The sequence below is a fragment of the Melospiza georgiana genome, chromosome 2 (genome assembly GCF_028018845.1).
Source record: "Melospiza georgiana isolate bMelGeo1 chromosome 2, bMelGeo1.pri, whole genome shotgun sequence".
NCBI classification, from domain to species: domain Eukaryota; kingdom Metazoa; phylum Chordata; class Aves; order Passeriformes; family Passerellidae; genus Melospiza; species Melospiza georgiana.
In genome coordinates, this window is record NC_080431.1 from 101,584,638 (window position 1) to 101,597,812 (window position 13,175).

General features: G+C 37.9%; 1 protein-coding gene across 3 annotated transcripts in view; it reads left to right on the plus strand.

Moving 5' to 3' along the window:
• Window positions 1-13,175, plus strand: part of FRMPD4 (FERM and PDZ domain containing 4) — a 291,675-nt gene that overhangs the window by 225,022 nt on the left and 53,478 nt on the right. For 2 of the 3 annotated variants that reach the window (XM_058045280.1, XM_058045278.1), the window contains exons 3-4: window positions 2,274-2,434; window positions 4,533-4,635. In XM_058045280.1, coding sequence (XP_057901263.1) covers window positions 2,274-2,434; window positions 4,533-4,635 — 264 coding nt within the window. The remainder of the gene's footprint in view (window positions 1-2,273; window positions 2,435-4,532; window positions 4,636-13,175) is intronic. The other variant, XM_058045279.1, reaches the window with a different exon arrangement.

A 13,175-nucleotide genomic window follows, 5' to 3' on the forward strand; every position in this document is an offset into this window, starting at 1 on the left:
AAGTGGAGCTGTCATCAAAGAGAGGTAAAAAAGGCAGAGTTTTGTCTTCTCTCCCAAAACAAAGCTCTCAATTTGAAACAGATAGTTTTTTAGACACCAGTGACACCTCAGAAATTGTCTCATTAGAAAGAAAAAGTGTTTGACTATCTAGAAGCACAAACCACAAATACGAATTTATGGAGAGGAGATACCTGGGACGTCTTGAAGATAGATTTCTTAAAGGGTCTGTGTATAATTATCTAGGTTTTCTAACAGTTCATTGGAAAAAGAAAATAGAATGTTATCTAAAATAAACTGACAAAAGCTGGAGGAGCAGGAGGAGGAGGAGGAAGATAATGAAGTATCAGATGTGATGCTCTAGCTGCTAAAAAACAAGTACTTCCTTTGCAGACCTCACCTTATGCATATATTAAGAGAGCACAGAGATATTCTCTTGCTTTCTTATTTTTGTAAGGAAGTAGTTTCTGCTGCCTCTGATCATATGCATAAAAAGACAGCATGTTACTCTTAGGCAGACTGAATCTAGTCATAGGGATAGAAAGCTTCTTTGAAGAAAAGCCCTAGAAAAATCCAGTAACAGAAATAGACTCCCACTGAGAGTTTACTGAGATTTTGCTGCTCTTCTGTGTATCAGTAATGAAGCAGACCATGGAGAGAAAGTAAATTGATGTCATGCCCAAGGTGTATCTGTTGGGGAAAGATCAGAGAAGTTTTTGCGTGTCATTGATGCTGAAAACAGATCGCTGAATGATACCTTTCTTCTTATGGACTGCCAGTTTGGAGTAATTCAGGGTGTTGTGTTCACAGATGGAAAAGGGACAGGTGGTGAGAGCAACAATGCTGGTTGCACAGTATGTCCCTTAACTCTCAGTTTATGTTATATGTAAAATTATCCAATGCTTGACTTTCATATTGTTAATTACTCATGAGGACACCAATGGATGATACTGCCTAGTGCTGTAGGGATATCTGCCTCTCTTATGGGCATTTCAGAGTTCTCAGGCTGGGCACATGGTCAGTTAACTTTCTCAGAGCCTGTGCCCTCTCTGCAGATGGGGCTGGAACTTGGCTTCCCCCATTTGTCTATTTACCATGAGCTAGAGTCATTCAGCACTTGCAGACTTACAGTCTCTTGAAGGCAAAAAAAGAGTTAACTCTTGGCCAGGCAACTTAAAACAAATATTATCTGAGGTCTCTCAGGACTGCAACGAGTTGATGCCATGACCTGAAATCTTTATACTGTGCTGACCAGATACTGCTTGTTGCCTGCAGTGGTGGTTTGGTATCCTGAAGCACATGAGTTCAATGGATGGTGTTTGGGGTATGACACTGGAGTGGTCTTTTTGTCTGTCTGATTGGCACTGGGAGTTGGTAGCTGTGATTCACTGTGGACTCCAACCACTGGGTGGAAAATGCAAAGTATGTTTTGGTTCTGACTGTGTACAGCATCAGCCATGTTTCAGTGTTTATTAATGTTAATTTAGTATCTTTATGCTTTAAGCTGTTACCTATTTCATGGATATGGGACATTGGATAGCTTTCATCCTTTATATTTTCTACTTGAAAACTCAAGATCTTTCCCTCCAGCCATGAGAATTTTTTCTTCTAGGTACAATAAATAGGCTTTGTCATAACATGTAGAAGAAAGCAAAGTAAAACTTTTAGAAATTCCACATAAATATATTTTCTTGATTTTTTTTTTTTGTTTGTTTGTGCCCTGAAACATTTTAAAGTGATTTCAGATAGTTTATCCAAATAGCAAATATTTATCTGTTATGGATGCCACAGGAAGGGAGAGGATTCAGTTCAGAAACTTGCTTAACATGTTAGATCCCCAAATTAAAATGTGTGTTCTCTTTTTAAAAAGTCTGAAAGATTCTAATTGTTGGGTTTTATGTTATGAGCTGGTCACTACTATTATTTTTCCCTTCTAAAAATTGAAGGGTGAAAAATTCAAGCGCAGATGACAAAGGCTTTATTATCAGGTTGTTTTTCTTTCATATATGGGATATGATTAAATGTGTGCTGTCAAAAAGAGACCTCTTTAAAGCCTGATACTATTGATTATTATTTGAGACCTGCCAGCAGCATTATTACTTAATGCATAAGAAAATCTAATAGAAAGTTATTAAGTTGGTGCTTTAGTTCCTCTAGTGAGAACGTTTCAGATATTCATCTCATATCGTTGCACAAATTGCTTGGCTCAAGTAGATACCACAAAACCATGTTTTAATGATTTTTTTCCTTTTTCCATCTTTTATTTTTTTTCACAGTCACATGACACAATCAGCCACATTTGAAGACCCTCGAATAGAGAGCTGCCAAATAACCCCTCCAGCCCCTCGGAAAGTGGAAATGAGGAGGGATCCTGTGCTAGGATTTGGGTTTGTGGCTGGTAGTGAAAAGCCAGTTGTTGTACGCTCAGTAACACCAGGTATGTTTTCCCCAACTGACCCCAGAAGAAAACTTTGATTTAGGCTACTAAGATGAAATGCAACTACAAATTTGAGAACTGTTGAAATATTCAGGCAGGCAAAGTAATCACAAATACTAGATATGATTTTTAGCCTTGTTTTACCCAGTGGTTTCCTTCTTCACACTCATTTTTGAACATCACATAAATGTACTGGCAAAAAGCCAGTTTGGAGTTATTGCTTAGAGCCATTACTCTTGTTTGCTTGAAAAAGTTAACCCATTTCATTCAAGGAAAGAAGGTCTTCTCCCTGGTATCTTTACATTGGTTTGCTGTCATCTTCATTACCATTGAATCAGCATTTTCAAGAGGTATGTTGAGTTCTGAGATTAAAACTTGCATATTTTTCATTCTCACCATCGCCTTCCCAAAGAAAGCTAGTTTTCTAAAAACAATATCTCTTTCTGAAAAAGAGGATGTTACTGCTGGATTTTTTTTCTTTAATGAATGCATCTGTATAACTATATGGTTAAAAGCCAGGTCAAAAGATATCCCCAAACATCTTACCTGCAGTGAAAATTAGTGAGGATTGTGATCTCTTTGAAGTTATAAGAAACCAGCCCTGGGATAATCTGTTTCCCAAATCACAGGCTCCTGCTCTCTATGCTCAAAAGTCCAGCTGTTATGTAAAATTGCAGCCAAGGGCAGGGATTTGACTTTGCTCCTGTTCGATATGTTCTCCAGAACCCCCACAGAGAGCAGAGCAGAGAGAGGCAAAATCGACTCTGTGAAGTTCTGATGTCATTTACCAACGTGTGTGCATTGATTACATTTGTATTGCTTTCACATGAAGTGAGCAGTGTAACTAATATTTGAACCAGATTCAGACAGCTCATTTCTCTCAGCTTGGCATTATTAATGTAGTTTTATGTTAAAATTTGGAAATAGTGTTTACTATGTTCTGTTCCGAGTGAATAGGAGGAAATATGAGCTCAGGACAACATTCTCATATGTGGATTTGTATCCATTTATGTGGGATATGGAAGTGGAGTAAAGTTTTCAAAGCAAACAGGAAAGGATCAGCATTAGCTCAGTTGTTCAATGAATTGGTTTTGATGCTGAAACATTTTATTTTTAGACTCTATCTTCATAATGGTAATATTATTTGGTTTTTTATATATCATCACTGCAGAGTGTAAAGACAAAGACTAGAGAGGATATATCTCTACAATAGGAACTGTGATGTTACATCAACTTCTGGGCATGTAAATGTGCTGAGAAACAAAGTAATGTGTGCATTTTATAAAATACAATGCACTCAATGTGCATTTCAGTAGTGCCAGAATCCAAACCACATAGACATATAAATGACTGATTGTCTATTCAGACTAATGCTAAATATTCATGTCTAACGGAAAGCATCAATGCTTTTGGATGTACCCGTGTTCATCAAGTGGTAGGAATCCAGCAGAAAAGAGATTCAAGCAGCTGGAGTATAAAAACTTTCTGTCTCCAACTGAAGAAAACAGGTCTGCTTTGCCTAGAACAGAAAAATCATAGGAGAGACCTGTGAATGACATTCAAATACGTGAGTGATTTTTCATAGAGAGGAATAAGATGTTCTCTGGCGTTCTTTGCTTGGGACAGGAAACAATGTATTGCAACCAGGAAGATCTGGTATATTTACCATGGGAAAAGACTTCCTGTTCTTAAGAGTAGATAAACAGGATCGTTTTTTTACAAGAAAAGAAATCCTTCTCAAGGTGGTCTTACAAGATATCAGACAAACACTGATCAAGGATGATTAAAATATGGTTGATCACACCTTAAAGGGTGCATAAGTCCACGGCTTATGGGTCCTTCTGGCCCTTCAGAAAACTAAGCCCTTAGTTTAGGTGGTTAGATACAGGTTTAGAACTTGAGGAACTTCAGTAGATGCTTCTAAACCACTAGCTTGCAAGATTTTCCTGGTGAGGGAGTACTGGTAACGTCAGAAATAGTGTAAAAATGTCATTAGCTGAAGAAAAAACACACTTGTAGTATATGAACAACAGTACCTGTGTGTTTACAATGGTCTGCTAACCTGTGCTCTTTTTTTTCTTTCTTCATTTGTCTGCAGGCGGCCCCTCTGAAGGAAAGCTTATACCAGGGGACCAGATCATAATGATTAATGATGAGCCAGTCAGCACTGCTCCAAGGGAGAGAGTCATCGACCTTGTCAGGTAGTGGATGTCCTGTCACTTAAACTACAAACCCAGTGACTTATTGCCTTGTGCAGTCATTCAGTAGTACAGCAAGTCTTGCCTTCCAATGGCTGAGAAAAGAGAAAATAATTTTGCTTTAGTTATAATGAAGAATGATGAATTATTTCAGTGTTTAAATGAAGTGTCCTCTTAAAATGTCATCTGAATCACTGAAAAGGTATAAAACTATCCAGGAGTAGCTCCAAAGTACATAAGTATCAAAAGAGGAATAGTATTTTCCTGGTATTAATTTTTTTTTAATGGATTGTTGAAAAGATGATTCCTGAAGCATGGAAGTTCCACTCACTGTTGCATTACTGTTCATTTTTCACATGAAGAAAGTCAAGTCAGGTTTGTCTTATGTGAAGAATAAAGAAAATGTGGTAGGGTGATTCTTGAGAGTGAATGAATGCATGTAAGTATATAGAGAAGCTCAAGAAATGTTTAAGTGGAATGCAGGTAGGTGAGTTTGTGTGAAAGAAGCAGGCAGGAAAGAGAAGAAGAGAAGAAGACAAAAAAAAGTGGCTGGGGATAATACAGGAAAGGAGAAATGTCAGTATTTGTAATGGGATGTAGAAGGAAAGGAAGGACAGTGACTGATAAATGCTAAGGATATAGAAAAAATTCATTGCAATTCATATAACAAATTTTGCTTTTGGAGTAACAAGAAATGTTAATGCATTGCACAGAAAAATGGCAAGTAACTAAAAAAATAAACTTAAGCATTAATAAGTTAAATTCCAGTAGCCTGGTTGCTGTACCTGTGCTGGAAATAGCTCAGGAGAACAAAATATGGTGCAAAAGCCATTGAACAGCACCCAGCTTTGTTTCTGTATCCTTCCCATTGGTGTAAACTCTGAATTGTGGGTCTTGTTGATTCCTGAGAGATGCTCAGGTTTTAATGGTACAGGTACCTCTTCTCAAAACTTAAAGCTATCAGTGTTTTCACTGTAACCTGTGTAATTTTGAGAAGTCACATTTGTTTACAGAAATTTGGCCAGGAAGTGCCACAGCAGTTGTACTCTTCCTGCAAATGACTGCTCGTTTACTGGGGATTTAGCTGAAAGAAAACTTCCAAAGATGGTGCAGAAATGGTATAAAAATGCCAGCAATGCTGACAGCCTTCATCTGTGTTAGGTGGGATTAAACTATATTTTGAGATTTTCTTCAAAAAGGTGTTAATCTGCAAGTCAACTAACAAACAAAACTTGCTAAGAGCTTCTTGTGATGAGTAGACTCCTCAAACTGAAAGAACTGTCCTGCTCCTAATAAAGTTCTGTCTTGTGCTCTGTGTAGACTACTGGTATAAGCCTCAAAAATAGTCTTGTACTCATTTCTGAGATCTTTGTTTCTCAGTAAAGCAGTAATATTGTCTTCTTCATTCTTTCCCCGATTCTTTGATATTAAGCAAAGTTAGGTTCTCTGTCTCATTTTCTGCTTCTAGCAATATGTAGTAATAACAGCAAGGAAAATAGACTGATTAGACCTGAGACAAACTTAATTTATTGTATAGTTGATTCTCTCTCTGCGCTCAAATGAGATACTCAATTAGAATGTCACCCTTCCCAATTACATTGACTACATAAGTAATGTCAAATTAAGTGTTGTTTCGTTCCAGGGAAAGCTTTAGGTGATTCTTTTCTTATACTGTAATTCTACCTCTGCTCTCAAAACCTGTCCACTGTTAGGATTTTGACAGAAATTCATTCTTTGATGAAATTTGGGAGTGAAATATACTGGGGTTGTATGTTACAGCATTTGAAAAAACAGCTTTCTTTTCATGCTGGTGGGCATGCCTGGAATGACTAGACACTGTCAATGAGCAGTCCTGACACCACAGCAGAGGCAATTCTTTACACCAATAAAATAGTGAATCTCTTCTGTATAACTGAAGGATTTCAATATGGACTAGATACATTTACAACTTTTCAATGCATCTGTATTTTTCAATATGCATGGGAGAAGTTTTGAAATCTTGTTTTCCTGCAGGTAGCAGTGATCAGTATTGAAGGTGTTTTAAATGCATGGGTTACACAATGGGCATAATCACAAAAGCACAGAAGAACTGAGAGGAGGCTTCTGGAGGTTATCCAGTCTAACCTCTTGCTCCAGGCCAGGTAGTGTCAAAGTTAGATGTGGCTGCTCAGCACTTGCCTAATCAAGTCTTTAATATCTCAAAATACGGCGATTTCACAACCACACTGGGTAGATGTTTCAGTTCCTAACCAGTGGCCTTTCAAAAAAACATTGGCCAACTTCTTTATCAGCTTTAGATGCATCCCATCTTGGCCCATGGACTTGTGAATGTCACTTTTACCTAAGCAATCCCTAATTCAGCCTTTGTCTGCCTCCGTTCCCTAAATTCTGTCACTGAGCTCAGGGACCAGGATAGCAGACCTTGCCACTAAAGGCCAAAGCCAAGAAAGCATCAAACATCTGAGCTTGTTCAGTATCCTTCATCAGGATACCCACTCAATTTAGCAGTATGTTTGTACTTCCCTTGGCTTTCACTGCTGTTGTGGTTGTAGAGACCCTTTTTTTTATCCTTCATCCATCCTGGATAAGTTTCAGTGCTCACTGAGCTTTGCAAACTCCATCCCTGCCTGACCAGGTACAGCTTCTTGGTTTCTCTTGGTTTTCTCTTCAAACTTCACCAGGATTATGGAAGCCAAAACTTCCAAGCAAAATACACATAAATGTTAGATGTTAAGTCAACCTTGAATGTTAAACTGAGTTTTTAATGAAACACAATATTTGTTTTCCAATAAAACACTGTCAGAAAATTAACTTGTGAAAAGAGTTATGAGCTTGAAGAAAAAGAAAAGGATGAGGCAATTTCTGCTTTCTTTAAAAAAGTCTATCTTTTAAAAAAAATTCAAAACTTTCAAAAAATATTAAAAATTAAAAATTCCACCAAAAAGGCTAACTAAAAAATGTCAACAAAATTTTTTTTTTTTTTGTTAGGAAAACGCATATCCCTAACCAATAAATTAGCTTTATTTCTAAATTGCCCACAAAATAAATTAGAGTAATTTCTTTTAGATAATTTTTTTTTCTTCAGCCCTTTTCCTATCAGCTCCAAATTCATTGTCTAACTGTTACTCCTACTGGATAAAAACAGATAGACTAGTTTTTCAAGAAAGCCCCTTTTTTATAATGGTTTTACTACAGCAAATTCAAGAAGTTAAAGGCAATGCATAATACAGAAATTTTCCTATTGGCTTTTTATAACATTGTAATATTTTAATTATGTGAGGGTTTTTTAAGCATTCATTACTGAAAATAATCTTCCTTAAGTAGAAAACTGTTATAGCCACTTCTGCTGACTCCAGGGGGTACTGAGCAGGAACCTGGTGAGAGATTTTGTTTTGTTTTTTAAGAATGAGTGACACTTTTGTATCCTAGGAAGTCTTAGGTCTGGAGATTATCAGGGACATTCATTATAAATATCCCCTGTAGGTCATTCTGATCCATTGAGTTCTTTAGGCTCTGCTTTACTGGCAACACTTAAATAGTGTTCAAGTTGTCCTTTGAAAGCCAGGGTTGCAGAAATATGAATCAGGTTTGGTTTGCAGACAAAATGCATTTGGACTCATTATTTCTGGGTGCTGTTCAATGGCTTTTGCACCATATTTTGTTCTCCTGAGCTATTTCCAACGCAAACTCAGAAGTCATGTTTATAGTTTCTCTTGCAAAGAGAGGTTAGTTTTATGGAAGTCACTTGAGGTTGTGGTCAAGATGAATTCCATTCAAGACAGACAGTTACAGAACTTCAAAAAAGAGGAAGAAACAAGATCACTTTTCTAAATGTAAGCTTCAAGTCAAGGCAAGTAGCAAGCGAACAGAATACAAAGGATGTATTTGAAGTGCAGTCAGTTCAAAATTTATCAGGAGCTATTTATGTTGGATTTATTTTGCTGCTGATATGGATTCTGTGAGTTATAGCTTTTCACACATACTTAACAGTAAGTATTTTGTGATACCATTGAGGTCATAGCACAATGGAGCAATTTTTCCTTATATGACGGTGAGCAACAATGCAATGCTGACATATTAGAAGGTATATGAGTGTATGATATCAATTAATTGGTTGCTTAGAAGTTCATGTATCTCATTATCATTGGTAAATGTTACATTTTTATCTGTTTAAGAATCAGCTTAACCAACCTTTTTTTTTTGAAACAAACATCTAACAAGTAATTTGCCTTATTAGCTGTTCATAGGCAGCTCCTATATCATGAATAACTTGTTTTTCTTAGATTGCACCGAGTAGGCATTAGTCTACAAGGATCACAACATATGTAAACTGTCTTTTCATTTAGAAAGGTATTTTAAGTGACACACAAGTGTACTGCTTACTCCATAAACCAGTGAGTAGTGGCATGGCAGTGGTACTTTGTTCACACTTTAATTAAAATAGTTATCCAGGCTGCCATCCAGGAGAAATTGGCATCTGAGGAGTGTAATCCATCTGAAATACTTGTTTTGGAAAAGCTAGCCTGTTGCAGAAAGCTTTATTGACTAAAGAAGAAGAACAAAAAAGTATTTTTAAGTAGAAACCTGACTTCTAGGTTGCTAAATTAGGCTAGGTAGTCCATTCCTTGCAACTATAACAGCATAAATCAGTATATGATATCCTCTGGAATTCCACTAAAAATACCTATATTGCAAAGCAAGAAATGAGAAAGGTGAAATTCATTAAGGGCTTTTATTTCTTGTTGGCTCTATTTTCTGTTTAAGAGAAATTACTCAAAAACATCTCTGAAATAACTCTTTCTTTGGCATGTTAATGTCACAGCAAGTTTTCATCAAGAGGATCTAGAGGATTCTTTCAATTCTGCTGTAGAATTTATGGTTTAATAGTGTATTGCCACAAGACTGGAGAGAAGGAACCCTCCAGGATTTTAGGCTGCATGTTGCATTTTAAGTGCTAACATGAATTTAATCAATACTGACCTTCCTCACCATCATTGTGAAACGAATGAGGATTCTGTCACTCCCATTTGACTCTGTGTATGTCATGGAACGACTTTTCCTACTCTGCATCCTCAGAGCTAAATGCAAGTGTAAAAGGGAGCTCAGTGACAGTGCCTGTCATCATAATCATCTTACAGCAGCTGAAAAGGACTCTTTTCAAATGTTCCTGGATGTAGTTTAGACATTTTCTTATACTGAAGTAATTTTGGCGGACTTAGTGTTAAAGATATTCTTTCTTCATCAGCATCATAGGGAAAAAATCAAGCATATTAAGCTATTGTCTATGATACTGCTTAGCAACTATGAACCTTGAAAACTGCTTTTTCTGAAAAACCAGTCATGCAGACATTTTAATTTGAAGGTACTCCCAGTTCAGTAAATGAATCTGGAGGCTGTACCCACTTTGTGTCAGGCCCTGATTGATGAACTGCTAGTGTTTTAGGTTTTAAACACAGAATGGTGAACAAAGGGACAAAATGCTGGACCAAGTGATCTGTCAGAGTTTTACAAGTGCCATCAATGGAGATAAGCTTTCTGCCAGGGCATTTAATTAGCTAGCCCATGCAGGGAGCTCAGTCAGGATACTAGAAGTCAGTTCCCCTCTGTCCTGAGGGGTATTGTTAGATATATATCTTTTGAGATGTTTCTGCAACATAATACTGAGATAACTGGATCATACTTCAAATTTGCTCTGAATCTGTGAGAGCACATGTTTAATATTATCTCATTTATCTTCTTTTCTGGGCTGTTGTGGTGCTTCTTGTTCTTGAGCTAATATATTGAAGGCTAATTCAGGTTTCTCCAGATTTTAATTACTAAACTGCAATAACATTTCAGAAATGCCCACCCACCTTTTCAAAGGCCTGTAAGAGCTGAAAGCTGTACAGAGATATTACTTGTTATTGTTAAAATCAATGCCAACTGTGGACATTGTTCTCTTTTAAATCCATCCTATCTCTCAAATCATGCAGTGTCATATCCTTGCTGATTCTTGGGAGAAAGTTGACTGACATGGTTTAGAAAGGTTTGGCCTTGATAATTCAGATGTTCTGAGATCTTAATTTGTTGTGTAAACTTCATTTTCTTTTTGTGTTAACCATGCTGAATGGCCCTCAGAGTCAGCAAGTGTAGGCCCTTTTTTGAAAATTCAAGGCTAATGTGTCATCTGTTTGAAATGTTGTATTATCATCTCACTCTGTTCTCTAGAAAAAGGAGTCAGCTGTGATGAATTTCAGGTCAGCTGTTCCTTAACAAGTTGCTTTATGGAACGCGAGGGCATGAATGGAGATGTGGAACAGCTGTGCCCAAAACACAAGTAACTGTACTGATTGGTTCTTCAGATGTGAACCAGCAAATGTTGCTCTCATTAGCTTGTTCTGATGAGCTTATTGCTTCTCATCCAACTAAACAAAAGTGTCAGCCTGTCCAAATGGAAGATTTGCTCTAAAGCCAAATGCACTGATGAGAATGTTTCAGAGTAGTTGTTTCCATGTAAAGTCATTCAAATGAATACCCAGATTTGAGTTTATTATGAATCAATGCTTCCATGTGATGAATTACCTTTATATTGCGTGCTCTGCAATAGATGTTTATCGTTCTTTGTACTGTTTATGCAAGCTTTGTGCATCAAAGGATGCATCCAGTTGGATTATGGAGCAGGAGATAGCTAAAATCTCCCATCCTGTGTTTGGGGTAGGGAGGGTTGGAGAGCAGGTGTCAAACTACTGCAATTGCAAGGTTTCTCTTTCCCAGCTGCATTATATGTCTCTTTTGAAGTGACATTTCCAAATCCTCAAAGACAATGTTGGGCAAGCCAGCCCTTTACACTGTGCTGTTTGTACTTGAATGTTCTGTGGATGCCTTGAAGACATTACAACAGGACAGCGACACTTACACAGGTTTATTCACTATGAAATGTAATCAGCAGAAAAGTAGAAGTCAGGGAGAAACACAAGCCAGAGACAGTTTCAGGAGCTGTTTGGGAAACACCAGACTCTGCAGAGCAGTTTCTGGGACTGGGGAAGCACTATAGGCTGACAGGAGAGGATTGTGCCATGCACCTGGGGCTGCCAGCATGGTGTGGCTGTGAAGTAGGAAGATGACAGAGATGCCTTCACCACTGCATGCACAGAACTCACAAAGTAACTCTGTCCTTACAGAAGTGTCTGTCTGCCCTCACTGGAAAGTTGACAACTCCCTTATCCTGCCAGTCAGTTGCTGACTAATTCAGCACATACACATCAGCTAATGAAGCTACTGTAAGCGCAAAACATAGCCATTTCTGAGAAGAAATGATGGTTGTGGGCCTGTCATGCTTTGGGAAGGCTTTCACAATGTGACTTTTCCCAGTGATGGCATCAGCATTCCCTTTTATCCTGAGCCAGTGCCGGCTGTATGAATCACAGAAATTAACTGGTTTTCATCTGCTGTCTAAATAGCTTCAGGATGACAGAGAAGTAGTTCTTTAAAACACTGATATGTAGGTTGCATTGTCAATAAAGTGGCTTGTAGTTTCTCTGAATTAGACTAAAATGCTGTATTTTGATAGGAAGATGGCAAAGGTGATGTCAAGAGCTGAGAGGCAAACATGACATTTTTATGGTTATGTAAGTTGACCCTTGGAGACTTCTGTCAGCTACAGGTACATAGTATGAGAGAAAGGCATTTGCATTGCCTCCTTGTAAGGAATGCTGTTTTGAAGGTGGCAGTTTTACATGCACCAGTGTTCATAGGAGGTAGAAGGCAATTTAAACTGCTGAGAGAGAAGGGTGAAAGGACTGTGACCAATTTGCAATGTCTTGTATATTTCCACTAATTTGAAGTATCTTTAGTTTTCAGGCTTTTTCCCCTGTCAAGGTGGAAGCAGCACTGCCTGGGGTGGGAAGGACATAAGGAGAGTGACTGTAAATGAGTAAAACTCTACTCAGAGAAAAATGTCATGGAGAGGTGTTGGTACTCCATGACCCACAGCTATAACAGTTTAATTTTAATGAATTGCATAGTGGCAGCTGAATCAGGCGTCCCTGAAGATGACAAGATCTTTCTCTAGCTTTGTGGTAGGCTGATCCTGTCTTCCTTCCTTCCTTCCAGAGTTAGTTTTTATTTTCACAATTCTATTTATTTTCCAGATGACATTTAGTCTATCAAGTAAAATAAAATGAAGAATGGTGCTTCCTGAAGCAGGGTGTGTCTGTAAGGTGGCTGTCCCTCAGAACATTAGGGTCCACTTTCACTTCCATTTCATATTCCTTCTCTCATGGCAATGTTGCCTTTCAGCCTGCCAGAAACGTCTTAGGGATGTCAGTGTTTGAAACCTATAACCTGTAGTTTGTCTAAGGAATTGGAAAAGCACAAAAAATAGTAGAGATGAGAAAGTACCTAAGTGAATACATAATAGTTGAACTAGATTAGAAGGGGCAAAGAGAAAAAAACAGGCTTGACGTTGTGCCAGAGGAGGTTGAGATTCAACATAAGAATAAAGTTCTTCACGCAAAGAGTGACTGGGCACTGGAACAGGCTCCCCAGGGAAAGGGCCACAGCAT